General features: G+C 42.2%; 3 protein-coding genes across 4 annotated transcripts; 2 read left to right on the top strand and 1 right to left on the bottom strand.

The window, feature by feature from the left end:
- The first annotated feature begins 95 nt into the window (after positions 1-95).
- On the top strand, positions 96-11,987 carry LOC309690603 (gamma-crystallin S-like). Of its 2 annotated transcripts, XM_082507755.1 has the most exons (12): positions 96-445; positions 1,173-1,237; positions 1,312-1,578; positions 1,707-1,865; positions 2,024-2,140; positions 3,544-3,793; positions 3,883-4,069; positions 4,335-4,865; positions 6,158-6,364; positions 10,036-10,087; positions 10,377-10,619; positions 11,601-11,958. In XM_082507755.1, the coding sequence occupies exons 2-12, from the start codon at positions 1,175-1,177 to the stop codon at positions 11,871-11,873; spliced, it is 2,349 nt and encodes a 782-aa protein (XP_082363881.1). In that variant the 5' UTR covers positions 96-445; positions 1,173-1,174; the 3' UTR covers positions 11,874-11,958. The 2 variants fall into 2 exon arrangements, with proteins under 2 accessions (XP_082363881.1, XP_082363880.1); XM_082507754.1 differs by lacking the exons at positions 96-445; positions 1,173-1,237; positions 1,312-1,578; ... (4 more) ...; positions 4,335-4,865; positions 6,158-6,364 and having other exon boundaries at positions 9,750-10,120; positions 11,601-11,987.
- Positions 11,988-12,634: 647 nt separating this feature from the next.
- On the bottom strand, positions 12,635-19,185 carry lcmt2 (leucine carboxyl methyltransferase 2). The gene is made up of 14 exons (XM_082507621.1): positions 18,587-19,185; positions 17,863-17,987; positions 17,566-17,647; positions 17,057-17,237; positions 16,782-16,938; positions 16,440-16,629; positions 16,158-16,265; positions 15,324-15,411; positions 15,004-15,231; positions 14,681-14,917; positions 14,361-14,458; positions 13,956-14,143; positions 13,731-13,866; positions 12,635-13,540 (listed from the first exon to the last, which is right to left on the bottom strand). The coding sequence occupies exons 1-14, from the start codon at positions 18,632-18,634 to the stop codon at positions 13,376-13,378; spliced, it is 2,031 nt and encodes a 676-aa protein (XP_082363747.1). The 5' UTR covers positions 18,635-19,185; the 3' UTR covers positions 12,635-13,375.
- A 268-nt stretch (positions 19,186-19,453) lies between these two features.
- rab5b (RAB5B, member RAS oncogene family) lies at positions 19,454-26,721 on the top strand. The gene is given in 7 exon segments (XM_082507637.1): positions 19,454-19,719; positions 20,515-20,615; positions 20,618-20,821; positions 20,920-21,071; positions 23,657-23,779; positions 24,879-24,972; positions 25,096-26,721. Coding segments are annotated over 7 exon segments (918 nt in total). The 5' UTR covers positions 19,454-19,591; the 3' UTR covers positions 25,212-26,721.
- Positions 26,722-26,851: the final 130 nt, after the last annotated feature.

Genomic DNA, 26,851 nt, shown 5'->3' with positions numbered 1-26,851 from the left:
CGAAAGACTCTGCCCAGCGTTAAAGAGACAGCTCACACCTTTCTCAGCAGCCCTTTTTTGTCATATATAACTGTTTGCGCCGATGTTTTTTGGGTTTGTTTGGGGGTTTTTGTTTTTTGCTTTTGTTTTTGTTTTTTGTTACATGTATAAGTACAACTAATAAAAAACGGAACATTTCGGTGAATAAAAAAACCCGGGCACCATGCATGCTCATAGTGCAGGCTGAAGCGCGCCCCCGGGAGCTGCGCGCAACAGATGTCTGCTGAGATCTGAGTGGAGAGGAGGGCGCCAAATAGGAAGGACGGCAGATGTGCGTCTGACAACAAACCAGGAACCACTGCACTCGTCCTCCTCTGTATACCCCCCTATGAGTCCTTGACCTGTCGGCCCTTTTCTCATTCAGGCCGAAGATCCCAGTAACAGGACGAGGACACAAAGTCTGACAGTAAGATCCAGAGCTGTCCTAGCTCAGCTAGCTAACTGGAGCTAAGCTAAGCTGGCCAGCCCTACTTTTTTATGTTGGAGTTAACTTTATGAGCAAATATCAGTGCGCCTGGTATTCGGCTTCATTTCTTGTTGTGCCACAGCAAAAACAAGTGAGTTTTGTGCATATATTTACTGTGTTACTGGATTGATGTTAGCTTAGTTTTGATTAGCTTGTCAAACTTGAAATTAGATGCCTAGTGTTGATGGCACGAGCAGCCTGGTTGCCAGGAAGATATTTTTCAACCTGTAATTAAACGGTCATTTTTGAAGATTAGGTCTGTTGTTGCTGTACTAAAAAAAAACAACAAAGAGAAGGTTCATGAAATGCGATGAGTTTAAAAAAAATGAGTAAAAGCAGAACATCCTGCGCTGTATCTGAATTGATATACAGTTGTGTGTGTGCAGAGTTAAAGTGGCTGGAGTATGAGTGACATGGTGAACTAAACAGTGTGGACAGAGGTTGAGTCTGTGCGAAATAACAAAGCATTATGTTATTGTAACTGTCCAGTTTGACCAGTTTAACTGCTAGTGCTCCCCAGCTCCTTCCCTGGTTCGTGACTAATAATCATAATCCAGTAATGGCTCTGTCATTGTGATTTAAAAGTGCATTGTACTTATACGGTGTCAAATACTCAAGTAATTAATTATCGGTGTATGTCACATGGTTTTGTACTCTAACTCTTCAGACATGGAGGCAAACGGTGTGAGCATATGGCCACGCATGGAACCGTTCCTACTTGGTGCCCTACAGGTAAATATACTTCCACTATGATATCAGCCAATAGCTGTAAATCTTGTAAATAGCATGAATTACTATCGTTGTAGGTGGCACCGTCCTCCAAGCTAAACCTACACTATCTTCGAAAGATGGCTATCTATGTGCGAACAAGGAATGGCTGCTTCCCCATCCTGAGCTGGCCCATGTGGAGGCATATCGCCTGTGGAAAGTTGCAGCTTCCAGAAGACCTTGCGTGGCTCTACTTTGAGACCTATGACCTTCTGATAGGTCATACACCAGAGGAGAGGCTGGAGTGGGCTGAGTGTCTTTCCCAGTGTTCTACTAAAAGTGAGCTGGACCAGCAGAGGAACAAGGTTAAATAAAGTTTAAATATTTATTCCAAGGACTGATAGTATTGTAACCTTGCCGTCAGATTTGAAGGAAGAGCGGCTGCATATTGATAGGTAACCTGTGGTTTTTTTCCCTTTCCTTTGTGCACCAGTTGTCTGTGGACACTCTGCAGTTTCTCCTTTTCCTCTACATTCAGCAGCTGAACCGCGTGTCTCTGCGCACCTCTCTGATTGGGGAAGAGTGGCCCAGCCATCGCACTCGCTCCCCGTCTCCATCAGACAGAGAGTCCAAGACTAGCTATCAGAACAAGGTTCTCTTTGCCATGAAACATAAAACAGAATGACCAACAATGCAGCAGGATTTATAGTATTGTGTAGTTCTAATTAGATCTGGTGCAAATTATTGTATGGTGGTGTATATGAAGTTAACCACTTATAGTCCTGTTTTGTTCCTGTTTTGGTTCTGCAGAATTGGGATGATCAGGCTCACCTGTCCTTCGTGCAAAGCCATCTGGCAGAGATTTTGGAGCTGCTAGTGGAGCCTGGTCAACTGTCGCAATCTGGACAGGCCCTAAGAGACTGCCAGGTCTGGGAAGAGCAAGCACACATCCTGCGTTAGGTCACAGACACAATCTAGATATTTTTAACAATATTTGGTGCTAGCCAGAGTATTTAAGATACCAGTATATTTAATATATCTTCTTAAATATATTCTTATAGACATATATGTAGAAGCAATCCCTGTGAGCTAATCAGTCTAATGTTGTATTCTGAAGCTTGATTTCTACCTCTGCACTGAATCTGTGCAGAGCCTACATGATAGTCAAATGTTGTTGCCAACAATTCTGCTTGTGCTGGTGTGCCCATGTTGCTCTGCATCTCTTTGCCGAAACACTAGTTAGCGATGGCGTTCTTCTTTGAGTTGATCTGTTCTTTTGCAGCCAATTTGAAAACTGGTATCAGAAGAGAAAGTAGCTGTAAATGTGTAAAAAGAAATGGCAGTGTCTAAAGCATCAGACATAGACATTGCTGGCTGCGTCAATGTGATGTGAACATGTCTGTGTAGTTTCACATCAGGTTACTGCATGCATTACAGCATAAGATTTCAGAACAGTTCAGTTAATGCAGAAGATAAAATTCTGCAACAGGCATACCACTCACTGTGAGCATCGAGCGCTACCCACCTTCTGCTCAAACCCACTGTGCATGAAGGGCAGCCAATTAGAAGAAAGTTGGCTGGAAGGGAGAAGACCTAAAATAGTTTGTTTCGGGTAGATGATAAACTGTGGAGCTGTACAACGTTGCTTCAGGTTATTGAGGTTTACATTAATTCACAAAAGTTCTCGTAAGGTCCTCCAATAGCATTTCAGTCAGGTTAAGGTCTGGATTTAAAAACCCCACTTTGATTCTTTTCCTTTTCAGCCATCCAGCTGTTTGCTGCCGTTTGACTCTAGAATACTTTGGTATACAGAGGAGCTGATGTTGACTCAGTGACTGTAAAGTGTTTTTTGCAGAGACGAGGCTTTTTCCTAACAGTCCTCCCATTCTTTTTCTAACTGTATTGTTACCAACTTTAACATTTAACATCTTTCTGCAGAATGATAATAAATAGCCTAACCCCCTTCCCGACTTCATAGACAGCAACAAGTGCTTCTCTAAGATCAGTGCTGGTGTTGTTCCTCCTTCACATTGTAATAACACACACCTGAATGCCCCAGAGCAGAAAACTGTCAGAACCTCTGCATTTACAGAGGTGGTCAGTCTGGCGTTTCTGACTTTCCATCTTAATTGATAGATGAGTTAGATTTATGGCTGTACATTTTTTCTTTCACTAGTGTAAATAAAACATTAACAGCAAATTGTAGCTGTTAAAGTAAACTCATTATGTTAAAATTTTTGATTAGAGAATTTCTCTTGTATTAATCTATACTATTTGAAATATAAAAACAAGTCCATACTGTAACTGATTTCTCAGTTATGTTCTATCAGGTATCCCTGGACGCTGTGCGGAGCTTGGGTCTGCTTCTGGAGGGCTCAGTTTGCCAAGGAAAAGCTGTTCAGCCCATTCACCGGCTGCTGACCAAAGGTCCCCTCGAAACACAAGCTGGCTACTCCTCGCTCACCCGTTCCTTCCCTCTGCACAATCTCCTCTCCTGCCTCCAGCGCAGCCTCACTCTGAATCCCTTTGGAATAACTGCCTGTCTCCATTCGGGCAAGAAGCTCGCTTGGGCTCAGCAAGGTTTAGTAAAATCATCTGGCATTAGTCCTTCCTCACGGTCTTCACTTTGTGCCTTTTTTTGACCGCCCATGTGTGTTTGTGTGTTCTAGTGGAAGGGGCCATGAAGAGAGCCAAGATAGCCAGGAACACCCACATGGCACCACCTGGTAGTAAAATGGTGCTGATGTCCCAAGTCTTAAAACAGACCCTGGCTAAAACTTCAGACAAGCTGACTGGTGCCAACATTAAAATCCATAGATGTGCTGATGCCTTCATATACCTTCTCTCACCTCTCAGGTAAGGTTGCCTTCTAGTAATAGAAGTTGGGTTATCTTTAGCATACAGGCCAAGAGTGCAAGCACCATACGTGGAATTGATAGGCAGGCAGACTAATGATTAGAAGGAATTGCCCTACTGGGAACTGGTATTCTACAAGAACTGGTTCTCGATTCCCGTTCCTAGGCTGACTGTCAGTTGGCTGATCTCTGGCTGAAAGCGGCAGTTTTCAGTGGCTGTATCTGTACAGTTTATGTTCTTTCTGTTGTGGAATTTGTTCCTTTAGATCAGTCAGTGTGGACAAATGCCGTGACAGCACTGTGGTTCTGGGTCCCGTTGAGACCAGCGTCCACATCCACAGCTGCCAGAATGTGTGGGTGGTGTGCATGGCCGGCCGAATTGTTATTGGAACTTCCTCACGTTGCACCATCCATGCCCTTACGCCCACACGCCCGTTGCTACTGCCGGGAAACACGGACATTACTCTGGGTCCTTTCCACACTTTCTACCCTTCCTTGGAGGATCACATGGCCAGCGTAGGGCTGGCGGTTGTCCCTAATCTCTGGGATCAGCCCTTACTTCTGGTGACCGAGGGCCTTGCCAGCCACTCACTCAATACGTTGTCCAGCCCAGACCCCTCCTGCTACCGCTTGCTGCCACCATCAGAGTTCCACACGCTGGTCTTGCCTTTTCAGATGGAGGGAGACACATGTGAGGTGCCCGGTGGTCTGCCTCCTTCATACCAGGTAGCTCTGGACGAAAAGAAGAGGAGAATACAGAACTGGCAGAAGACTGTGATAGAGGCCCGGCTGAGCAAGTGAGTGAGAAATTGACCCCCAAACCTTTATTAAGCAGTGGTTCAGCCACCTATACATGTGTTCAAGTAAGTTTTAGTGTTTCATTATGTAGCGTGCCTTTTAATCAGTGGAAAATTGTAACAGCAAAGGGATTCCAAAAACTCAATATGAATGTCAGTTAACTGCTATGTGTGAGAGATATGCAGTTCAGTGAGCACACTGATGTCAGACGGGTTGCACGAGGCAGTTCTCCACTGGCTCTTTACATTCATAAATAGATGTTCATCTTTTAAAGGAAATACACGTATTTAATGTTAAACTGGCAGGAACACGATTGTATATCTGCATACCAAAAGTTTTGGCAGTGGCACCACTCGATTGGTCAGTGATGTGACATCTAAATTGTCTGTCAGACAAGAGACAAGGCAAGAGTTTTGGACTTGTTTCAAAACATTCGATTTTATATAGTATCCATGTACTGGTCAGAGACCAATGGAGGAACGTTAGTTAAACAGTCGTTTCAAAGATAGTCTTATTGGAAAGTCTTCATTCTGCTTTGAATGTTGTGATTGGATACTATGACTCTAACTATGATGTACAACACTGAAGGTGCTGTGAGGTTCATGTGAGGATTCATGTTTGGAAGCATTAGATTGTGATCCACTCTTTCTGAACTGGGTTACAATTTGTGCTCACAAGAAAATCTGAAAAATCAGAAAGTTTTCAGCTTGAAAAACTGCTACAAATTTATATAGACAAACTAATGCCTCCTACAGAGGCTAGTCTTTGTTTTAACTCCAAAACAGGAATATGATATCCAATCATCTGGAGTGCTGAGCATGCAGGCAGGTAGAGGACTATGGAGGAGTGAAAATTAGAAGACCTTTATTAAAAAGAAGAAGAGCACAGATGGTGGCTATAGTGGACGCTTCATTGGTTTTAATGCTCAGTTTCACTTCAGCTCTTTGTATGTTAGAACTTCGCTCTTGTCTGCGGCTGGTTGGCAGGCCCACATGACCACAAGTAAGAGTGGCCCACAGACCCATTGATCACATACTCTGTACACTGTCTCCATTGACAACATTGACATTGCTACTACTATATACGAGCTATTAAAGTACCAGGTTAAGAAACAGAAAATTAAACACACGCATATTGTTGCTGGAGCATAAATGTAGGAAATAAGGTGAATGATGCTAAGAATTTTCTCTCCTTCATTTCAGAAAGACTTTTTTTGTTAAGCTCTGTTATTTTCAATATTACCGGTATGCCGTTTAAATGCAACTTTCTTTTACGTTCTCTGTCTTTCCAGGGAGCAGAAGCAACAGTTCCAGGAATTGGTGGAAATGAAGTTTCATGAGTGGCTTCTGGAAACGGGTCACAGGCAGGAACTGGACAGCCTAATCCCACCCACAATCGCCTCTGTAAAGGACTCTGATGGGGCAGCAGCAGACACCAACCAAGTGAATGATCCCAAACATATGAGGACTGGACAGGCAGTGGGGCAGTCATCCATGGCGTGTTGAATTTTACTGTTTGCTTTTTTTGCCAGCAGAATAATTGCACCTGTAAATTAAGGCAGCATGGCCGTTTGCACATGCAGGTTACATATGGTCTTCTTCTCACACGGTGCTGCTGTGAGTTCTTGCTGCTGGTTAAGCTTTTCCAGCAGCTTACAGTTGTGTCCAAGTTCACAGTTCCTTCTTGAGAAAAGGCAGCTAAATGTTTGACATGTCTAAAGTGGGAGTGAATTGGCTTGTTATCAAACAACATCATGTGCCACACACACTCTGTAAAGATGAGGCATGTGTGAAGTCGCCACATGCTTTAAAGAGACATTTTCCTGCTTATTGTCTTCTTCAGAGTGAGGATGAGGAGGAACAAACTAGGCACAATGATTAACTGTGATTGACAGTCGAGTAAATAGACCCTGACACATTGTTTTCAAGCAGTCAGTCTGTTTTTCAAACATAATTTGGTACCAACTGTCCATCCAGTGTGTAGGTGAACTTTGTGTTGCAATAGAGAAACCAAAACCTGTTTGAATTAATTTGATAGACAGCTTTCAGGTGCTGAATTATGGGTAACTGTGGTTCAGTGTGGTCATGGACTATGAAGCAACATTAATAGGATAGCAGAAAGCTATGGTTTTTAAGCTAGCTAACTGAAACAGAGCCTTGATATGTTGAACTTGCTTCCTATCACAGCCCTCTGGAGACCCTGTCGTCTCTTCCATGCACCTACTGACGCCGAATCTTCTCAAACAGACCTCGTATACAAGTTTTCTGAGGGAACCTGCTGAGCATTTAAAGATGTAGATGGAGGATGGATGGATGTAGATGCTGAACATTTTAAGCACTTCGAATCTAAAGGGGCATGTTAGTACCTAGATCGTAATAGTATTATTTTTTAGAATATTAATAAAGCATTTTCGTGTGTGTGTATAACCCGTTACTCACATGCTGCTAATAGCTGTAGTGACGCTGTTTTGTGTGCTCGAGTTTGCTCTCACATGACAGTGCAGCTGCTGCAGAGTCGTGCTTGAATTTCTGCAGTACAACAGAACAAGCTAATCTGCTGTTCCAGCTGAGGCAGGATTTAATAAACTGGTGACCAGTTTTCCAAGAAAACTTAAATGTATATTTATTTTTGAATAAAGATGTCGATTTTTAGCACTGAATAATAATTATTTTTCATAAATCTACTTTACCTCTAGAATAACTGTTAGCAGTGAATACCTCCAAGTGTACTTCAGGCAGTTAGCTTCCTCTTTCCACATATACTTTACGGCACGCTGAATTTTGACTTCTATACAAAATATGATGTAAGTTATACACAGAAGGCCTGCTTGAAATCATCAGGGCAGCACTGTATTGGAAATAGCAAATGAAGGGAATATGTGCTTAAAACAGTTTCAGGATGAACCGATTCATGCTGTAAATGCCTTAATGCTGTTGTTTACTAAAAAATGGTCCTGTTAATTTGATGCACAGCTCTGTGCAAGAGCACCAAGTCATTTTTAATTGTTAAAAACTGAAATAAAGGTTTTGACTACAACCGGGTCGCATCTTATGTGTTTCTTTGGATATTTACAATAATGTGCAAAAGTCTTCTAACCTTCATTTCTTTGTATTTTATTTCCAAGAAGCCAGACTTTTAGAGTGGTATATTATATATATGTTGGTGCCAATAGTTCTCCAGGCTTTCTGAGAGGCTTTCAAAGATTGTCTTTGGACATTGGCTGCTTTTTCATTCATTTTCAGTTCAGTCCTTGTACCTGACCATTATTTCCTGTTTGTTAAGCCACTTACCACTGAATTTTATTACACGACAGAACGCACAGTAAAATTTTAATTCCGTAAAAGTTGAAACTTTTGTGTAAAATGTAAATAAGAGCAGAATGCAAAGACTTGCAGATTTCATAAATCATTTTTTTATTCAACACAGAAGACAATTAAATGTAGCATTTTCAGGGAAAAAAAAGCTTATTTTGAATTTGATGGCAGCTGCATGTTCCAAGTTTACCACTGTGCTGCAGCGCCTCTTTTAGCATCAGTTGAAGAGAGCAGCTGCTGGAGTTTTGGGAGAGGAGTGTTGCCCTGTTCTTCTCTGATATAAGAGTCTAGTTGCTCCATAGTCCAGAGCCTTCTTTGTCTGATTGTTCATTCACGATGAGCCAAATGTTTTCATTTGAAAGGTCTGCACTGCAGGAAAGTCAATTCAGCACCTGGACTCATCTACTATGAAGTCATGTTGTTTTGATAGATGCAGTATTCAGTTTAGCATGGTCTTGCTGAGATATTCTTTGTTTTTTGAAAAAGCTACAGGTTTTGTTGCTTTGTATTTCACCTTGATGTTGCCTTTCCAGATGTGCAAGCAGTCAGATCCATAGGCACCAATACCACATACCATCAGAGATTCAGTCTTTTGAACTGAGTGCTGATAACAAGCTGGGTGGTGCCTCTTATATTTTGCCCGGAGGACGTGACATCTGAGCTTTCCAAAAAGAATTTCAGATTTGGATTTCTCTGACCGCAGAACAGTTTGCACTTTGCCTCGGTCCGTTTGAAAGGAGCTTTGGCCCAGAGACGATGGTGTTGTTTCAGGATCATTTTTTCACGTATGGCTTCTTTGACCTGTATTTGGCGCAGTGAACTGTGTTCACAGACAGTGATTTCTGCAAGTGTTCCTGAGCTCATGCCAGTTTTTCCAAAGTCCTTACAATTTTAGACCGAGGAGCATGATTCTGAAATTGTTTGTGTTTACTTCAGAGAACCTCTGCTTCTCTAACATGCTCTTTTTATTTCTGTTGCCAATTAGCCAAATTAGCTGTAAATGTTTCTCCAGCTGTTTCCTTTTAGTAGTGCTTACTTTTAAAGCCTTTCATTGCCCTCATCTATCAAACTCCAAATGAGATCAGTTTAAACATTTGTTATGTTTTCTCTGTTCTATTATGAATAAAATATGGGTTCATATTTATGCGGCACCCCAACCTTTTAAAGTGTTTACAAATCCACTTTAGTCCAAATTATTGGATTGATTAAAAAATCCTGGAAAATAGGATGCATAAGAAACACAACACTGCAAAAGTAAATCACATATTATGAGTAATGTTAAAGAAAATAAGTAGCATCAAGAGCAAAAGTATATATAATTGTAAACATTTCATTAAAAGTCACATGCATATTATAACCAGCGCTACATTGTACATTAAGTACTTGTTTCATACTCACATCTACAACACCACTCACTTTTTCTCCTTATTTTTGTTATTTCAGCAGTTTCAGACTGAAATTTTGAAGTGAGGTCACTCCGTTTGTGTTTCCCATTTTTACTTATTAGATGTGAATACTTTCACCACTGCTTCATGTGGATCCATCCAAAAAAGAAATAAGTCATGAGTTGGCAGGTCCTTGCCAGGTGGGAGCAAGCTGGTGGAGCTGGCATGTGTAACGGTGGGCACTGGACCCAGCCAGTAGAGTAGTGGGGTCAATGGACGCTTACCCACGCCTGGCCATTATGCCGTAATCCTTCCTCGCTTTTCTGGAAAAACTGAATAGCACTAGAATCACTGACTCAATTTTTGGATCTCATTTTCATGACAAAGCGATTGTTCCCCTTTTGCCTCCACTGTTGCTGTTTATAAATGTGGGAAAGCGGGCATATAAAAGGCACTTGCTCAAAGGCCAGTGCAACATCAAGACCTCAGGGGGAAGCATCACCATCACTCATCATCACCAAGGCTATCCCACACAATATATCCAAGATGGGCAGGGTGAGTCAATGCAAAGAGTTTAGTTTTAATGTGCGGGTTCAAAAGTGCATGTGGGAGAGTACAGAGGTTTGCTGCAGATGTTGTTTCCTTATACTCTGTTGTAAATTAAAGCCTCACTGCTTGTTTGAGCAGCTGTTAACAGTGGCTTTGCTTTAAAATGTCTGAGCTTTCAGACAGGGACCAGGCTTTAGACTGCCTAACAGAGCAAATGTGAAAGGTGGACGAGCACTGAGACTGTTATGCGTTCCCCCCTCAGATTGTCTTCTACGAGGACAAGAACTTCCAGGGCCGTCGCTATGAGTGCGACAGTGACTGCTCAGATTTTCACACCTACCTGAGCCGCTGCAACTCCATCCGGGTGGAGAGTGGAGCCTGGGTGGTGTACGAGAGACCAAACTACATGGGCTACCAGTATGTCTTGAGCAGGGGGGAGTACCCAGAGTATCAGCGCTGGATGGGACTGAACGACCACCTCAGTTCCTGCAAGATGATCCACTTTGTAAGTCAGGCGTTGCCTGCATGCTGCTCTGCTGCAGGTGCACATTTTTTTAGCCTGTCTGTCATTTGTTATTGACTGTGCACTGTGAGCACAGACTGCACGCTCAATGACAAAGAGCTGAAGTCTTCACAATGTTCTCCGCAGGTGTGGAGTCTAATTTTTGAATATCTTAAAAGACTGAAGGCACAGCGGGCTCAGGGCATCCCAAAAAAGCATTTACTATGTGAGAGATGACATCCAGTCATGTTCATGCTACCGCAGTGCTGTGTCGATGGAGACCAGCGTGACATCAGTCTCTTTGTATGAGCAGGCTTTGGTCCAGCTGACCCACAGCCTGCAGCCTCTTTAAATCAATGCAGTTAGTAAATGCGTGTGTACAGTTTGGTTCTATTTATAAAGGCACAAAACAGTGAGCACACTGCAAACAATGAAGGATTGATTAATGTAAGGTATCTCACTGATTATGGCAAATATACCGAGTATACAGTCCTTCAACAGACTAGTTTACCATGATCATCGAGAGGCAAATTATACACTCAGATACTTGTTTGTTATTTTACTTGCAGCTAGCAAGACAATAAACTAACTTTATATTAAAGTGAACCCCAAGAGTCAGATGATCCCACTATGAGCAGCACGTGGCGACTGTGGGGAAAAGAAACGTGCTTCCAATAGAAAGAGACCTCAGGCTTAGGGAGAGACAGCCATGTGCTGTGACCGGCTGAGAGGTGACAGCATCATTAAACACAAGCAAAGACAAATGAAACTAATGAACTACAATTTTAAAAATAATCAATAATTTGGATTAGCTTTTCTCTAAACTGCCACACTGTATCTGACAAACTTCAAACTAGGTGTACATGTAGTGTACGAATTTTCCAATTAGATTCTAATTCTAATCTCATTGTATCCTCCCTTTCCCTTTCTTTTCCCTGCACTAACCTCCATCTTCACCTCCTTTCTCCCTCCCTCACTTTCCAGACCAGTGGGACCCAGTACAAGATGCAGCTTTATGAGAAGGCAGACTTTGGCGGCCAGGCCCTGGAGGCCACAGAGGACTGCCCCTCACTTCTGGAAAAGTTCCGCTGGAGGGAGGTCAACTCCTGTAAGGTCTACGATGGTTGGTGGGTTTTCTACGAGCACTCCAACTACCGTGGACGTCAGTACTTCTTGGAGAAGGGAGAATACCGCAAGCCTGGGGATTGGGGTGCTGCCAGTCCTGCTGTCCAGTCTTTTAGGCGCTTCACTGAATAATTTAAACTCCATCCAAAAATATCAAGAAGACTGTCTGGGCATTATGAGTTAAAAATGTAATTATAACCTTCATCAACCATGTTTGCGATTTTGAACTAAGGTCTCAAAAATAAAACCTGCCAAGTAAGCACAATAATCTTTCTGTGGATTATTTCCATGCATGTTTTGAACCATTTTAGCACATAACTAAAGTTTATTCACTAAAGAAAAAAACAAGCCAGCACCATCCCTCCTAACTGCACAACGGTGGTTAACACGGTGACCTCACAGCAAGAAGGTCTTGGGTTTGAGTCTTAGCTTTCTGTGTCTCTGTGAGTTAACCCTCTGACAGACTGGTGGCCTGTCCAAATATACCCTGCCTCTCGCCCTGCGACAGGTGGGACACGCTGTCACGGCAAATCTCTCCAACCGTTATTTAACAACACAATTTATTTAAAATGATAGACAAAAAACAAACAAACAAACAAACAAAAACAAAACAGGAAACATCTAAAAACATTTCAAGCATCCACTGATGAAATGCTGCCACCTGGTGGTGAAAGTTATAGTTTAAAAACCCACCCGTCCATTCAAGTTTTCAAATTCAAATTTCGGCTGGAATTCTGTGTCACAGAGGTTTGTACCATTAGGTGGAGTATAGAGCTAGTGTAGCCTCGAGTCTGCCCAGTAGGAGATCATCACTTCATACCAATCTATCAAACTGTTGAAACTTGCTAATTTCAGCAATATATAAAAAATAAACTTCTAGCAGGCTGTTAAAGTCGTATTATATTTCAATTCAATTTTATTTATACAGCGCCAAATCACAACAACAGTCGCCTCAAAGCGCTTTATATTGCACAGTAGATCGTTCAATAATAGATACAGAGAAAAACCCAACAATCATATGACCCCCTATGAGAAAGCACTTTGGCGACAGTGGGAAGGAAAAACTCCCTTTTAACAGGAAGAAACCTGCGGCAGAACCAGGCTCAGGGAGGGGCGGGGCCATCTGCTGTGACCGGTTGGGGTGAGAGAAGGAAGACAGGATAAAGACTTGACATAAGTCCACTTTCAAGTATAAGTGCACTGAAAAGGCTTCTCAAGGCAAAGACTGGAATTAGTTGGGCTGACACCTTGTTGACAGCTAGCAGCTATGGGCAAGTCAGTCACAGCCACAGCCTTGAAACCCCTTAAATTATATAAGGGGTCTGTATAGTTAAAGGAAGAAATAAGTTATAAAGACAAAACATATCTCCGGAACAGGTTGTAGAAATGTTTATTTCTGCTGTAAAGTTGAACATTATAATATGGGAGTCTCTGCCTCGAGTGGCCACTAGAGGAACTACAGTTTCGGGCACTTCTGCTTCGGCACCCTGGAGGTTGCTGCTCGGTCAATATGAGAGGTTTTCTTATATAATTATGAAAATTACAATAAGAAGCAGGCACTTGTCTGGACCCTTCAACAGACTTGACATAAGTCCACCTTTTGGTACTTTATTTTGGAAATACTCAAGGCTGATTCAGCCCAGCATGAGTTTGAGGTCCACAGTGACAGGCTGAGGGTTCCAGTGAGTCCCAAAAGAGAAACAGTTTCCTCCTCCACCTATCAAGAGCAGCTCTGGATCTTCTGAGTCCGTCATCTCAGAGCAAAATGAGTGGAGCATCAGAGGCCAGGGCACTGAGGTCTACACATGACAGGACATACATTAGTAATTAACATCGGATAATTCAGTTCTGCTTTTCCTCACAGAAGTGGAACAGTGCTAGTTTTTAAGCAACAAACCTGGAGGCTTTAAGGCCTGAGGTCGATGAAGAACATTGGTTGGTGCTAGATTTCCTTTAGAATAACTATAAGTGCAATAAATGATCACTAACCGTGTCCAGACTGTACTCCATACTGCTGCACGTGGTGATGTTGATCACAACAACGCCTGGCACGCCGTCTGAATGCAGCCAGACTCCACCTACCACAACCAGCTTCTCACCACTCACATGGGCACAGTGAGAGTATCTAAAACGAAGCACACAATGGAAATCTCATCAAAGAGTTTCTTTAGCAGAAACTTGGAGTTTGGTTATGGTGTCTGAGGCACAACAGACCTGGGTACAGGAGGGGGCTGTACATCTATTCTCTCCCAGCAGAAGCCTCTTTCAGTTGGTGTCAGGATTACCGTGTCATCCAGGGGCACTCCTGCTCTGCTCAGCCCTCCAAACACCACACCACCACCTTTATATGAGCATGCAGAGTGAGAGTGACGAGCCTCTGGTGCTACGCCCTCTACTGGGATCTGTAAATGACACCCAGTGGTCATGTATGAGTCATGTGCACGTTATGTTCTTGCTCCATACTTGTATTCTTGAAATCTACTAAATGACTCCTTCAAAATATACCTTACATATCTAATATGTGGAGGTTTATATGCATACGGGCCCTGTGTGATGTGATAATAAACTTGTGCGTGCAACATTAAGAATCTGGGTTTAAAATTGTAACAACAAGCAAACCTCAGTCCAGTGCTGCTGGTCGACACTCAGGAAGTATCCGTCACCCAAAACGGCCCCTGATTGGTTCTTTCCACCAAACACAAACACAAACTCTCTGCCTGCAGAGATGTGACAGGGAGTCAGTGTGTAACGAAAAAGCAGGGATGGGATAAAAGACTGGCAGAGAGAAGGCGAAGCAAAGATGTGAGAAAAGCATAAAGCAAAAGAACAAATGGAATGAAAAAAGAGAAAAAGAAAGAAAAAGCTACAAACAGGAAGAGGGAAAAAAAAGAAAGAGTGTGAGGCAAAAGGATCCTACAAGACTTCCTGTTTTCCCTCACCTCTGTGTCTGGTTAGGGTAGCAGAGTGCCTCCATCTTGGCGGTGGTGGACTGCCTGTACACATCATCTCCTCCATACAAAGCTTCGGTGCATCTTGGCCCCCTGACTCCAGAGCACCACAGAGGCTAAAGGTCATTTTGAAAAGGCTTCTGACCGGGTTGAGTGGAGAGGAGCGACCTCCAAATACCACAGCACCCACTCCAGGTATAGGGGTAACTGTGTGGTAAAGTCGCACACCTGGGATAAGAAGGGAAAATTACTAACTTTTCCTGGCTAAATCAAGACCGGCTGCCCCTCCCCCAAAGAAAAAAAAAACCCCTCACCAACATCTGCTGATGGCTCCACACTGACGGACCTCCAGCCTTCCTGTTCTCTGAGCAGGAGTCTGATCGCTGCTCTTCTGCCTCCTCTGCTGGAGCCTCCTGTTAGCAGGACCCACCCTGGCCTCACTGACGCAGAAGCCATCCCCAGCCCCTCCACGCATACCGGTGTGGTCCGAACACTCAGGGCTGTTGTGCTCCAAGAAGGGCCAACAGATGGCACAGGAGATTCTAAAGCAACAACACAACTTCAACATGCATACAGAACGTCCCATTTCAAATGCTTGTTAGTGTCAAGTCGAGGAGTGGAAAGTGAAAGCTACCTGGAGCTCGAGGGAGTAAAGCCTGCGCCATCAAAGAGCCTCGAGATGCAGTAAGGATGAAGTAATGGGAACATTTTTGGTGCCACTCCTGAGAGCAGACAGGTGAGGAGTCAGTGGTAGAATGTAGTTGTTCCGGTGTTGTGCCAAAAAATAAAATGAGGTTTTATATCTTCTTTATTTGAACTAACACCAAATTTTATGAAGTTCATTTGTAACTTTTCCATAAAGCTCTTCTTCTACAATCATTGAATGATTCTGATGTTAGCTACTGTGTTGACTTTTTACTCTTTGTTTAATAGCAGGTTCAAAGATACTTATATTACAAATGATGAAGGTAAAAAGTAAGTGGTACGTGAGAGACAAAATAAAAGACGGGTGTAGCTTTCAGGACTGCAGAGTGAAGCCAGTGTGAAAGTGCCCGGGTTCAAAACTAGAGCATTCTATGGTGAGGTGAAAGAATGAACCATTGCTCCAGCATGCCGTCCATAACGGTTCTCAAAAACCACAGAGAGTGGGCCAGACTGGACACACTCTCCCCTCATAGTTGGAAACTGTAGAGTCAAATAATCCTAACATCTTCATTGTGTGCACTCCTCCCCACAGAGGCTGACACTCAACTACAAACACAGATCGCTTCTTGAATAAGCACTGTGGTTTTCAGCTGTACTAACATTAATTGGAAAAGAGGTTTTCTAAAGGTCACAACAATAAATAAACTTTCGGCAGCGGTTTAGTGATAAATGACAAAATGTGTCATCCAAACCAAATCAAGTGAGCTCTTCTGATCAGTAGTGCACACTTTTATAGAAGATGCAATGCTGAGACCCAGCTGACCTCATATTCATCAAAAGGCTCCAGGCTCTCCAATCTGCATCTCTCCTCCTCAGGGACCAGCCCGAAGAGGAAATTATTCATATCCAGGCACACGCACTCTTCCCAGCCCTGGAGACAAAGACGCCATATATTTAACCTTCACAGGAGGAACAGGGACGTTTTGAATATGCCTCGACTGTGTTTTTTTTTTTTATTCAATTGGTACCTGGGTCTGAGGTATTGTGCTTGTTCAAAGAAGTGAAAAGATACAGGAAGTGTCTTGTGTATAGGTTGTGTACTGACCTTGTCCAGGAAGCGGTGCCTTTGTGCGGCGGTGTCTGGGTATTGTCGAAGTGCATGCAGAGTTGAATTGAGTTTCTGGAAATGCTCCTGCATGATCTGACCAAAGGGATCGTGCGGATGGATCTGCTCATACATAACAAAGAGAGACTGTGGCAGGAGCTTTGCTGCCCAACCAATGATGGCATCAGACCTGAAAGACACACAACATCCAACGGCTTTAAATGTGATTTGCTTTGATCATAAATTCTCAGTTTTTGCTACATATTGCCATCATCTAACTAGCGTTACACGCCCAAGTGTATGCAAATTCATCTCTAGTTCACATTTTATACATTACTGCACCATTGTGTTTCCATGTAGGTGAGCACCACTTCAGAAAGAATCAGGGTAGGGGCAGCCCAGTCCAGCCCAGCTACACGCAGAGCCTCTTCCACCTTGGACTCCTCTCTAACATCCACTCCTAACAGACGGTACTGACTGCTGGACACATAGACAGGTCCTGAAGAAACACAAGCAGCCATTCACCAAACTAAACTATGCCATACTAACCTCTTACTGTACATCTTTTACCTGACAAATAATTTTTTTAAACCACTACCAAGAAAAAAAAGACAAACCTGTAAGTGACGGTGACTGGGAGTCTATCATCCCCCTTAGTGTTATATTAGAAGTGATGAGGGCAGCCTTGCGCTGAGAGACATCAGGAAAATCTACCTCAAACACAACAGCCCCGCTCAGAGCTCCATCTCCACGTAGGCGGAAATACAAAGAGTCGAAGCCCGCACCCAAAGACAAGATCTAAACCAGGGAAGTGAGGTTGAAAAATAAAGACACCAATCGGAATGGAAACCTATACAAAAGATGGGAACATTTGGTAACATGGAAGATGATGGCAGCCTTAAAGAGAAAAAGCTTTTTAAACATTAAGTCAGTGAACGTTGAGCATTTTTAAATCATATTTGACTCAGATTCTATAGACACTTTTTGTTTTCCTTTGATCAGTGAAATGACCACTACTCTGGATAATGATTTAAAATAACTGCTCTAGTAAGTGCCAAGAGGTATTACATGATTACAAGTGACCTGCTTCCAGAAAGACTGATTGGACGATACGCTGACAGCTTACCTGTCTTTCAGGGCATTTTTCTGTAATCTGAAGGAATTTCCTCACACAGTGGTCCACAGCTTTCCAGCGCACATAATAGCCCCTGAAACATCCAAAGAAACTTTAATTTACACAAGACATTTTTACCCAGTACCCCCTGCCAGCTACATACATACATACATACATGTGGTGTGCATCACCTCCCCTGCACATGAGAGTAATTCTATTGCTGCTGCTTACTGTATAAATTTTGTTTATAGAGTAAACCATCACCACATACATCCGAGGTGCATGAAAGAAGAGAAAACAATATCTGACCTGTTGATAAGCGGCGCTCTCCTGGCCACTTTGCACACAAAGTGTTGAAGGAAGGCGTCGCTGAAGTAGCCCTGTGCTGCAGCAGACACTTTGCTCACCACACTGCTGTCATTGGTTCCCTGCACCTGTTTTAAGGAACAACAAAGAACCAGCAGAAATAAATCTCCCAAAACACAGTGCAAGACTTTTTAAGACCTTTAATGATCTTCTTTCTTATCCTTCCATTGAAGGATGTCACATATACATACAAATGTTGCATATACTCATATCATCATTTTAAAGTATGCACATGTGCAATGAGACTACTGTTACAGGGGTGGATTCTCAAATTAAACATGGCCACAGATTCAAATAATGAGGTTAGCGCATGCATGAGAAGTCCCTAAAGTTTTAGGTAAATATGACTTATTTTTAACTGTGAATCATGCAAAGCTAGTCTAGGGTTCAAGAAACACACAGAGCTGTACTGTGATACATCTTATTCTATTACATATGTACTAGTAACCATCTGGCATGTAGTGCTGTAATAGACAGAGACTGAGCTCATTTTTAATATCTTCTTACACATCTAATATTTTTTGAATACAACCGCAATATTGTGGTTCAACCATCAGCAGCAATATAATTGACATCGTGTACTTCATAATATAGTAGAGCTAAAGTAAACAGTGGTGTGTTTACACATAATACTGTTAAGTACTGTGAATAGTGAAACAACACTTACGGCGGTGTCCCTCCCCTTCTTCTGCGCTTTTCTGTTTGTTGCTGGCATAGTGACGGCAAGTTATCGCATAACGTCACAATGAAACACCTCCACGTTTCCCACAATGTCTTAAATAAAAACAGACCGACACATTTGTGTGCCTGCACAGCAGTGCACCGGTGAAAACAAGTCAAACATCCTTCACGTGGTATTGACTTCCGAGATATTTCCCAGGATTTCTCCGGCGCCCCCTGCAGCCCGGAGGCTGCATCAGAAAACCACGCGGCTAATCACTGAAACTCCATTCAGACACCAACAGGAAATGTGTTGGTGTCTGTGCCTCGATTATTATGATTATCTGCTAGTTATTGAGCAACTTTTGTCGCCATTAAAACATTAAAATTTGACTAAAAGCTAAAAGCCTCGGGTTAATATTATCAATGACTGCCATTTTTTTCTATTTCCAAAAAAGGATTTAAATCTTTGTCGAAAATAAAGGCAATAATTAAATTATACAATGCTTTGTGCATTCGTACAATGATAAAAAGTTTAGTCTCTTTTTTTAAATGGACATTCCGGAATTCTATTGTTTGTGAAACCATTTACCAGGTTTTTTTTTTTAAACTATGTATATATATATTTAAATTTAAATATTAACTTTAGGTAACGCTCCTTGGAGGTTATCAAAAATAATAACCTTCAGAGGAGCTTCTAGAAGGTTGCCAATATATTACCCAAAGAATTCACTACAATAACCCCGTCTACGTTTCCTAGAATACATTTTAAAGATCGGAAAAAATATAAGCAGACGAGAAAGAACGTTTCCAGAGGGGGTGATGTGTTTTCTGAGAATGAATCATTTCTATGAATTTGTCATTCTTACTGTGCGCGGTATTTTGTTCGTCGAACTTGTGTTCTGTGACTCTTATAATTGATCTAAATTTGTATTTTTAAAAAGTGCCATATAAAGACGAGTGAAAAAAAATCAAAGGATATGCGGCTCTTCTTTTCTTCCCAGAATTGACAATGCGGCACTCAGTGCGCATGCGCCAATTTCCAGGAAGCGTTAACATTTTTTTCTTTCACCAGCTGATAGCCAAATTGTCAACAGTTAAGTCAGCGCTACCCGCACGGCTGAAACGACACTATACACGGTAAATAGACTTATGTTTTCCTCTCAGTACCTCTGTGTTACTTATACGCTCGGCTGGAACGGCTGTGTTTCTTTGGGCGTCGAAATGCGAGGCTTTGTTTCAGTTTTGTGTCGTCCGAACCGAATGCTCGGATCGCTGTCCCGCTAGCACATAACCCGAGATAAGGGTTGCTGATCTGATAACAGTCATTGTGGGAGTTGCCTCAACACGAGTACGCCAGGATGTCATCCGTCTGCTCTCTTGTCCTGACGCGTGTCAGCGGGGTGCTGAGGTTAATGTTTCAAATGGAGAAAGTGCTGCAGTGCCGGGGGGAGGGGGGTTGTTAGCGTCGAGTGTCTGAGGTGGGAGAGAGCAATTAGAAGCGCAGCATCCCCAGTAAACTCCAGATCAAATGGGCGGCTATTCTCCCCACACATCTCTTATTCAGTGAACGCAGCAGCATGTGAAGGTTGGTACATATTGTGCAATGCAGTTAGGATTTAAACAGGTGCTGGATTGTATGCGAGACCTCCATCCCTCCTATGAGGCTTAAATCTTTAGAACTTATTTCTGGATCGGCTTGGATTTCCGTTTCATGAGGTAAGGCGTGATCACATTGAGAGGTAGTACACGTGAGACATTACAGTCGCAATTAAAACTTGTGCTTGATCGCATAGAAAACTTCTAATCTTTAGAAAGTATGGATCCGCCGGGAGAAGATTTGTTACCTTGAGGAAGAAGGATATGTGTGTGTATATAGGGCAGACAGTGTGTAATCTTGAACCGAAATAAAAGTCTTCTGGCTTTTTCACACAGACCAAACACGACTAGAACAGAGGTCAAGACGTCGTCAGTGAGACGTGACTCTCGGTCTGTTTTGGGAAGCAGCACAAGTGACCAAAAGCACCTGTCTCCACTGAGGGAGGAGGCCCAGCCCCCCTGCTGTCTCTGGTCAGTATGAGCTCCAGAGGGAGCGGAGGCCGCTCCAACGGCACACTAACGCAGACCAAGATTTGCCAGTTCAAGTTGGTGCTGCTGGGGGACATGGCTGTGGGCAAGTCCAGTTTGGTGCTGCGTTTTGTCAAAGGGCAGTTTGATGAGTTCCAAGAGACCACTATAGGAGGTAAGAACTGGGAGAACTCCTAATCAGGTGATTGATTGGGGGGGGGGGTGGATTTAAGAACCCCATAATGATCTCTCATGCTTCTTTTTTATGTCCAGCTGCATTCCTGGCACAGTCGGTGTGTCTTGATGATACCACAGTGAAGTTTGAGATCTGGGACACTGCAGGACAGGAGCGATACCACAGCCTGGCTCCCATGTACTATCGTGGCGCTCAGGCTGCTATTGTTGTCTTTGACATCACCAAGCCGGTACGTAGAAATATTTCCTAATTTCAGTTGGTCTTGGCTGCACTGATATTTGTTCTAAAATGTCGGACTGCTGCCGATAGGTATTTTTCAACATTCACAATTCATTTACCTAAATCAATCATGTAAAGATTCTCACTGAAAGACAGTTGTAGAAAAGCGTAAATGTCTCCGACAGCCTAATATCAGTATTAACCTGGAAACTCCTCGAGTTCTTTCCTTTCCTCTTTTTTTTTGTCGTCCCACATTCTCTACATCATTAGACATGGATATATTTGGTATCATTGAAATTCAGGAAGCTAGGTGTGACTATGAAGGTAGAGTAGGCCATCTGATAACTGGAAGGATGGTGGTTCAATCTCCAGCTCCCATGATCCCAGAGCTAGAGTTGGAGGATAACTTCAGGTGAACTTCAGGGTTCACCTGAAGTTATATTCTCTATGATCGTTGGATTTTTCTCTGTATCTATTATTGTAGGATCTACTGTACAATATAAAACGCCTCGAGGCGACTGTTGTTGTGATTTGGTGCTGTATAAATAAAATTGAATTGAATTGAACCCCTGGGTTTTGAATTATGAAGGTGGTACTGAGTTAAATCGCCATGGTAGCTTGTGCTTCACATCTGTATATTCAAGATAAGACATTTGGCAAATGCAAAACCACCACCTACTGATGAATGTCTCTGGGAAATAGTGTCACCATTCCTGGAAGAGCCCCTAAGCCCAGTGTGAAGCTTCAACAAGGAATAAAGATTCTTGAGCGCAACGTGAATGATAGAAACTTTGAACCTTGCATCCAGTTCGTGTACTGGCTGATGTTGAAACATAAATTTGCGTTTTGATCTACTTAATGGTTTACAACATGTTTTTATATTTGTCCTGTGTGACAGTGTAAATCCACCGTCTGGCTGGGCCTTTCTGTGTGGCGTTAGCAGCTTCTTCCCGTGTCTGTGTACTCACAGTTTGAGTCTGATCTTCTTGTGTTGTCATGATGGCCACTGATACTGTAAGGTCTATGAAGTGACAGTCGAAATGTTTTACCAGCTTTCCTTAATGGAGTTTTTATTTTTATGACCACTCAAATCATGTGTCACAACAAATATATTACATTCAACATGTATTATATGTTCGACCACTTCATATTTTTTATGTTTATTAAATTAGATTTTATGTATACAACACTCATTCACAATAACAGTGCACAAGGATGATAATATCCATTGAGCAAGTACTTGGTGACAGCAGGGAGGAAAAACTCAGTTTAAACAGGAACAGATCTCGTACAGAACCATGCTTTAGGCAGATGCCCATAGTTTCCTAACTGGTTCTGGTGGTGATGGGGAAAGGGAAGGCAGAAAAAGAGAATATAGAGAGACGTTAAAATTTGCTCTTTTATTTGTAAAACATCTCCCGGGACCTGTCCATGTTGCAACTGGTTTGTGCTGTAAGCGACACACACCTCCTTCTTGGATGGACTAATCAGGCCGATGACCACCTTTGTGGGATTACTTAGCCTGACTGTCTGTGTTAGACTATGCAAATACAAGTAAAGAAAATCCTGGGCACTCTGAGCAGGAGAAGGAAAGTGCTGTAGAAATTCCACTTCCCAAGTAGGAATATCAGCTGTCTTTTATTTCAAATGTGTTTTCATAAGTGCAGCCCAAACACGCTGCTTTGAATCAGGTTTTGCAAACTTTTAATGGTTGTTATCTACAGTCATGCATATTTGTGTAAATAGTAGGGGTGGGGGAAAAAATCGATACTGTGTAGTATCGTGATATTTTGTTTGCTAATAATGTATCGATACAAGGACAGCAGAAATCGATATTTTGTTACAAAAAAAGTTTTTGTGCTCTGACTTCAGAGCATGTTGATCCTTTTTCTGAGCAAGAATCCTGACATTCCTTCACTGTCCAAATGTGTTTAACTTTAACCGTGTTTAACCGTTCAGTTTGTCAACAATAAAACTGACTGAAATGAGAGAAAGACTGAGTGCGAGACTTTGATATTAGATAAAATGAATATTGATAAAGTTTACCTTTATGTACAGAATCTGAATATCGCAAAATATTTTAAAAAATTGCAATAATATCGTATCGTGCGTTAAGTATTGTGATAATATCGTATCGTAGGATGTATGGTGATTCCCATCTCTAGTAAATAGCAATTCTGAAATCTATCAAAGCATAAATGGAAAACATTTTTGATGTCACACATCTCCAATGTTAGCTGTGACTTTGGGTTCACCTAGTTCTTTTATTGAAATTAACTGATTCTGTACTTACCCATATTATAATCAAGACATTGATTTTTTTTTTTTAAATTATTTTTTAACACATACTGTGTCTTCAGACTTTTACATTTTAACAAGTAACTTTTTTTCTGTCAGTACCTCAGTCATGCTTCCAACACAGAGGCTTTGAACTTACTGACGTTTCATTTGAATGTCGCACTTTTGAAAGAAGTTATTACATTATACTGCCCAGCTCCATTATTTGCATCAGCTCAAAGGTGAAAAGTTAATCTCATCATATTTGCTTGGTATCTCCATGGTAGTTTATCTGACCTTGGTTCTGTGTTTGTGCAGGAGACGTTTGAGAGAGCCAAGGCCTGGGTGAAGGAGCTGCAGAGGCAGGCCAGTCCTAACATTGTTATTGCCCTGGCTGGAAACAAGGCTGACCTGGCCGAGAAGAGACTGGTGGAGTATGAGGTAACGCACCCCTGTTGGTCCAAATTAAATCATAACCAATTTACTTCCTGAAGACAGAAGCAGTCCTATGGATAGAAGCACCTTGTTAATGAAAGAGGTCAGAGGCCACAGTTGTTGGAGCTGACAGACTATTAAGATTCACATCTTCAGCCTTGAAGCCGTTAGCTGTAACTGCTAGCCTAAAGCAGAAATATGTGGCTGCAAAGGGAACACACTTGCAATTCATAACTAACAAAATAGTCCCCAGTGAATCTTTTGCTTTAATTATCTCACAGCATGAATAAAAAAACCCAACCATGCTTGTTGCAGCAGTGTAGGCTACTACGGTTGGATTTTAATACTGTGGGGAATGCTTTCTGGTCTGACTTTGGCCCACAATACTAGTTAGCTATGGTTTGAATGTGTAAGTGCTGTCACTGACCTTTTGGATCCCGGTACAGCCACACTTCTATTGTCTGAATCCACTAGAACACCTTTGGGATGTACTGTATATGCGTGTACATATAGAAGCTTCTGTTGGAGCTACACACTGTGGCAACCTCTTGTGACAGGAGAGTAGCTGAAAGTGGCTTTGTAACAGTGATGTCAGCATGGAGCAGAATATCAGAGGAAGGTGGTCTCCATGACACCAAGAACTGAGCTCAATAAGAGGAGCCATCCAATTTTAGTTTAGAATGGTAAACTGTATATAAAAGGGTACTCGCCATCCACTGGTTTGGGAATCCGTATTACAAACCTTACATTCTGGCTTACACTACACTATGCTGTGTTTGGTTTGTTTTCAAAATCATTATATGTGGAGCAGAACCAAGGACAAAATTATATGTTAATGCTAGTAAGCTTGGTTAGCAAGCAGCATTCAGACTGTATTAGTCCATTATGCCTCCTTAAGGCTACTTAAAATTAGAGATGGCACGATACCACTTATGTCCGAATCGGTCGGATGTGACTTTTTTTTTATATGTGATGCTGAATTACAGTCATGATTTGTGAATGGAAAACAGTTTAGTTCCTTTCATCTGCAGGTTTTAGCATTTGTGCTAGTAGTTTTTTAAATACTGTGTAATAATTTGATCTTTTCATATGCTGAATGGTAAAGGAAGCCCAGACATATGCCGAAGACACTGGTTTGCTTTTTATGGAAACCTCTGCAAAGACAGCCATGAACGTCAATGAGCTGTTCCTGGCCATTGGTGAGTGTTGTGTTTTATATAAGAATAATTTCTTTCACAGAAGAGACTAATAGACGTCAGGAGTCCTGCCTCGTGAATTATATGCTTGTCACAGTCTAAATAAACCTCTTCTCTTTAATCTAGCAAAAAAGATGCCAAAAACAGACACCCAAAACCCAACGCATGCAGCCCGACATCGGGGAGTCAACCTGCAGGACCCAGATGCTCATTCCACCCGAGCCTGCTGTGGAGGGAACTAGACTTCCACAACTCCCTACCACCTGTATTCTACCATCCACACCACCACAGCCCTACAACCATCTCGTCTCTTTCAATCAACTTACAGGGGGTGAGCCTTTACTCTGCATTCATCTTCCTGTTCAAGCAGAGAGAATAAGAGGAGAGGAAGAACCAAAAAAGCAAGCAGAGATGGAGGACAGAGACAGCGTTTCACACGTGTCTGTTGACCAACAACTCTGATTCCACATTTGGAAAGACACGGTATAGAGAAGACTGAGATTAAGAGGAATGTAGAAGATGGTGGCAAGCCTGTTCTAGTATTTAGCACTAATTGTGAAATTTCTTTCGTGTTCACTCTGCCTTGCATCATTTTCAGTCACGGCCCCGATTGGCACAAACTGAGCAGCACATGTTGCCGAGTGTCCCGAAAGGAGAAAAAAAGGGCCGAGGCATTAAAAGAGCCAAACGGTTGAGATGGCAGTCACCCCCCCCCCCAGCTTGCAGCTGCTTGCTTTTCCCCTCTAATAAGATCCTTCTGTGAATAAATACCGAATTGAACCCCGGGAATGAGTTTGAACCCTTCTCTGTCCTGCCCGACCCTCCTGTGGCTCAGTTTGTCTGACACAAGTCAATTCGTACCTATTTAATGTTCCATATTCCTACTTCTCTTGGCTGCAGACTGATAAGCTTCAGCATCTCTGATTCCTCCCTTATTTAGTCTAAATGGTAACCCAAAAAGTTAAGACGTGAAGTAAACATTTCAACTTCTGACAAGTTCTGAATTAGTGAAACTAAAGCTCAGCAAGTCTGAGAATTATTTATTGAAAGATTGAGGTACATGCAGTTAGTGTGAATAAGCTTGCTGTAGCTCTTTACAGCAGTAATATACACTGGATGTGAAGTGTATAACTATGACATGGACAGGGTTACTAAATCGTTATTCTGATTGGCATCTATAGCTTTCCATCTGGAAATGGTGTTCCCAAATGTCAAGGAATTGATTAAATTCCATTGTCCTCCCTGTTTGGTTTAGACTATGAGGCTTGTAATAAACCTCCTTGGTCTGGAGTATATCTGCACATGTTGTGTTCAGCTTAAATGGCATAACTGTTTCCTTTACCTTACTAGAATGAGCTGTGTGCTCAGTGGCTGTCAAAGGCTTGGCTGAAGAAAATGAGGAAAGAATAGATAAAAAATACACACAAAAAAAACAGAAGTGCCTACTCCCTGTTTTCTTTCTGTCAATCATGTTTGGGGCTTTCTTTGAGTGTGTGCTTTGCAGACAAGGCGCAAGACTACTCCCTGACGTTGGTTTGCACCATAAACCAAAAACCTGGCACCCCGTCATTAGGCTATACCGTACTGGCTCTTTGTATGGATGTAGAGATCCTGTCGAATACACTGTATGTTAAATATTGTCTTAATTTCACTGAGAATGTTTGTTGACTTCAGCAGAGCACACTTGTGAACCTGGAATGGATCGTTTAAAGGACTCTGATCAATGTTATAAATCAGTGGGATTTAAACACACATCTGTGTCCAGAGAAATCTTTTCTTCGGCTTTATTTTCATATCCAAGCATTTTGATGAGAAAAACTGAATTCTCATTAAGACAATTTTCAAATAGTATACAAATGGAAGGCTTAAAAAAAAAAAAAGT

The sequence above is a fragment of the Aulonocara stuartgranti genome (assembly GCF_965226115.1).
Source record: "Aulonocara stuartgranti genome assembly, chromosome: 16".
In the NCBI taxonomy this organism is placed as follows: Eukaryota; Metazoa; Chordata; class Actinopteri; order Cichliformes; family Cichlidae; genus Aulonocara; species Aulonocara stuartgranti.
The sequence above is the reverse complement of the archived record's forward strand: the minus strand, read 5'-3'. Positions and strand labels throughout refer to the sequence as shown.

What these genes read in the sequence shown, in the direction of transcription:
- LOC309690603 (XM_082507755.1), top strand. Translation starts at nt 1,175, where the DNA reads ATGGAGGCAAACGGTGTGAGCATATGGCCACGCATGGAACCGTTCCTA. An exon ending in AGGCCCTAAGAGACTGCCAG is followed by an intron (nt 2,141 to 3,543) that starts GTCTGGGAAGAG and finishes ATGTTCTATCAG; the next exon opens with GTATCCCTGGACGCTGTGCG. An exon ending in GTGGGGCAGTCATCCATGGC is followed by an intron (nt 6,365 to 10,035) that starts GTGTTGAATTTT and finishes CTCAAAGGCCAG; the next exon opens with TGCAACATCAAGACCTCAGG.
- lcmt2 (XM_082507621.1), bottom strand. Translation starts at nt 18,634, where the DNA reads ATGCCAGCAACAAACAGAAAAGCGCAGAAGAAGGGGAGGGACACCGCC. An exon ending in ACCTACATGGAAACACAATG is followed by an intron (nt 16,630 to 16,781) that starts GTGCAGTAATGT and finishes TGTGTCTTTCAG; the next exon opens with GTCTGATGCCATCATTGGTT. An exon ending in ACCAGCAGCACTGGACTGAG is followed by an intron (nt 14,144 to 14,360) that starts GTTTGCTTGTTG and finishes TGTCATTTACAG; the next exon opens with ATCCCAGTAGAGGGCGTAGC.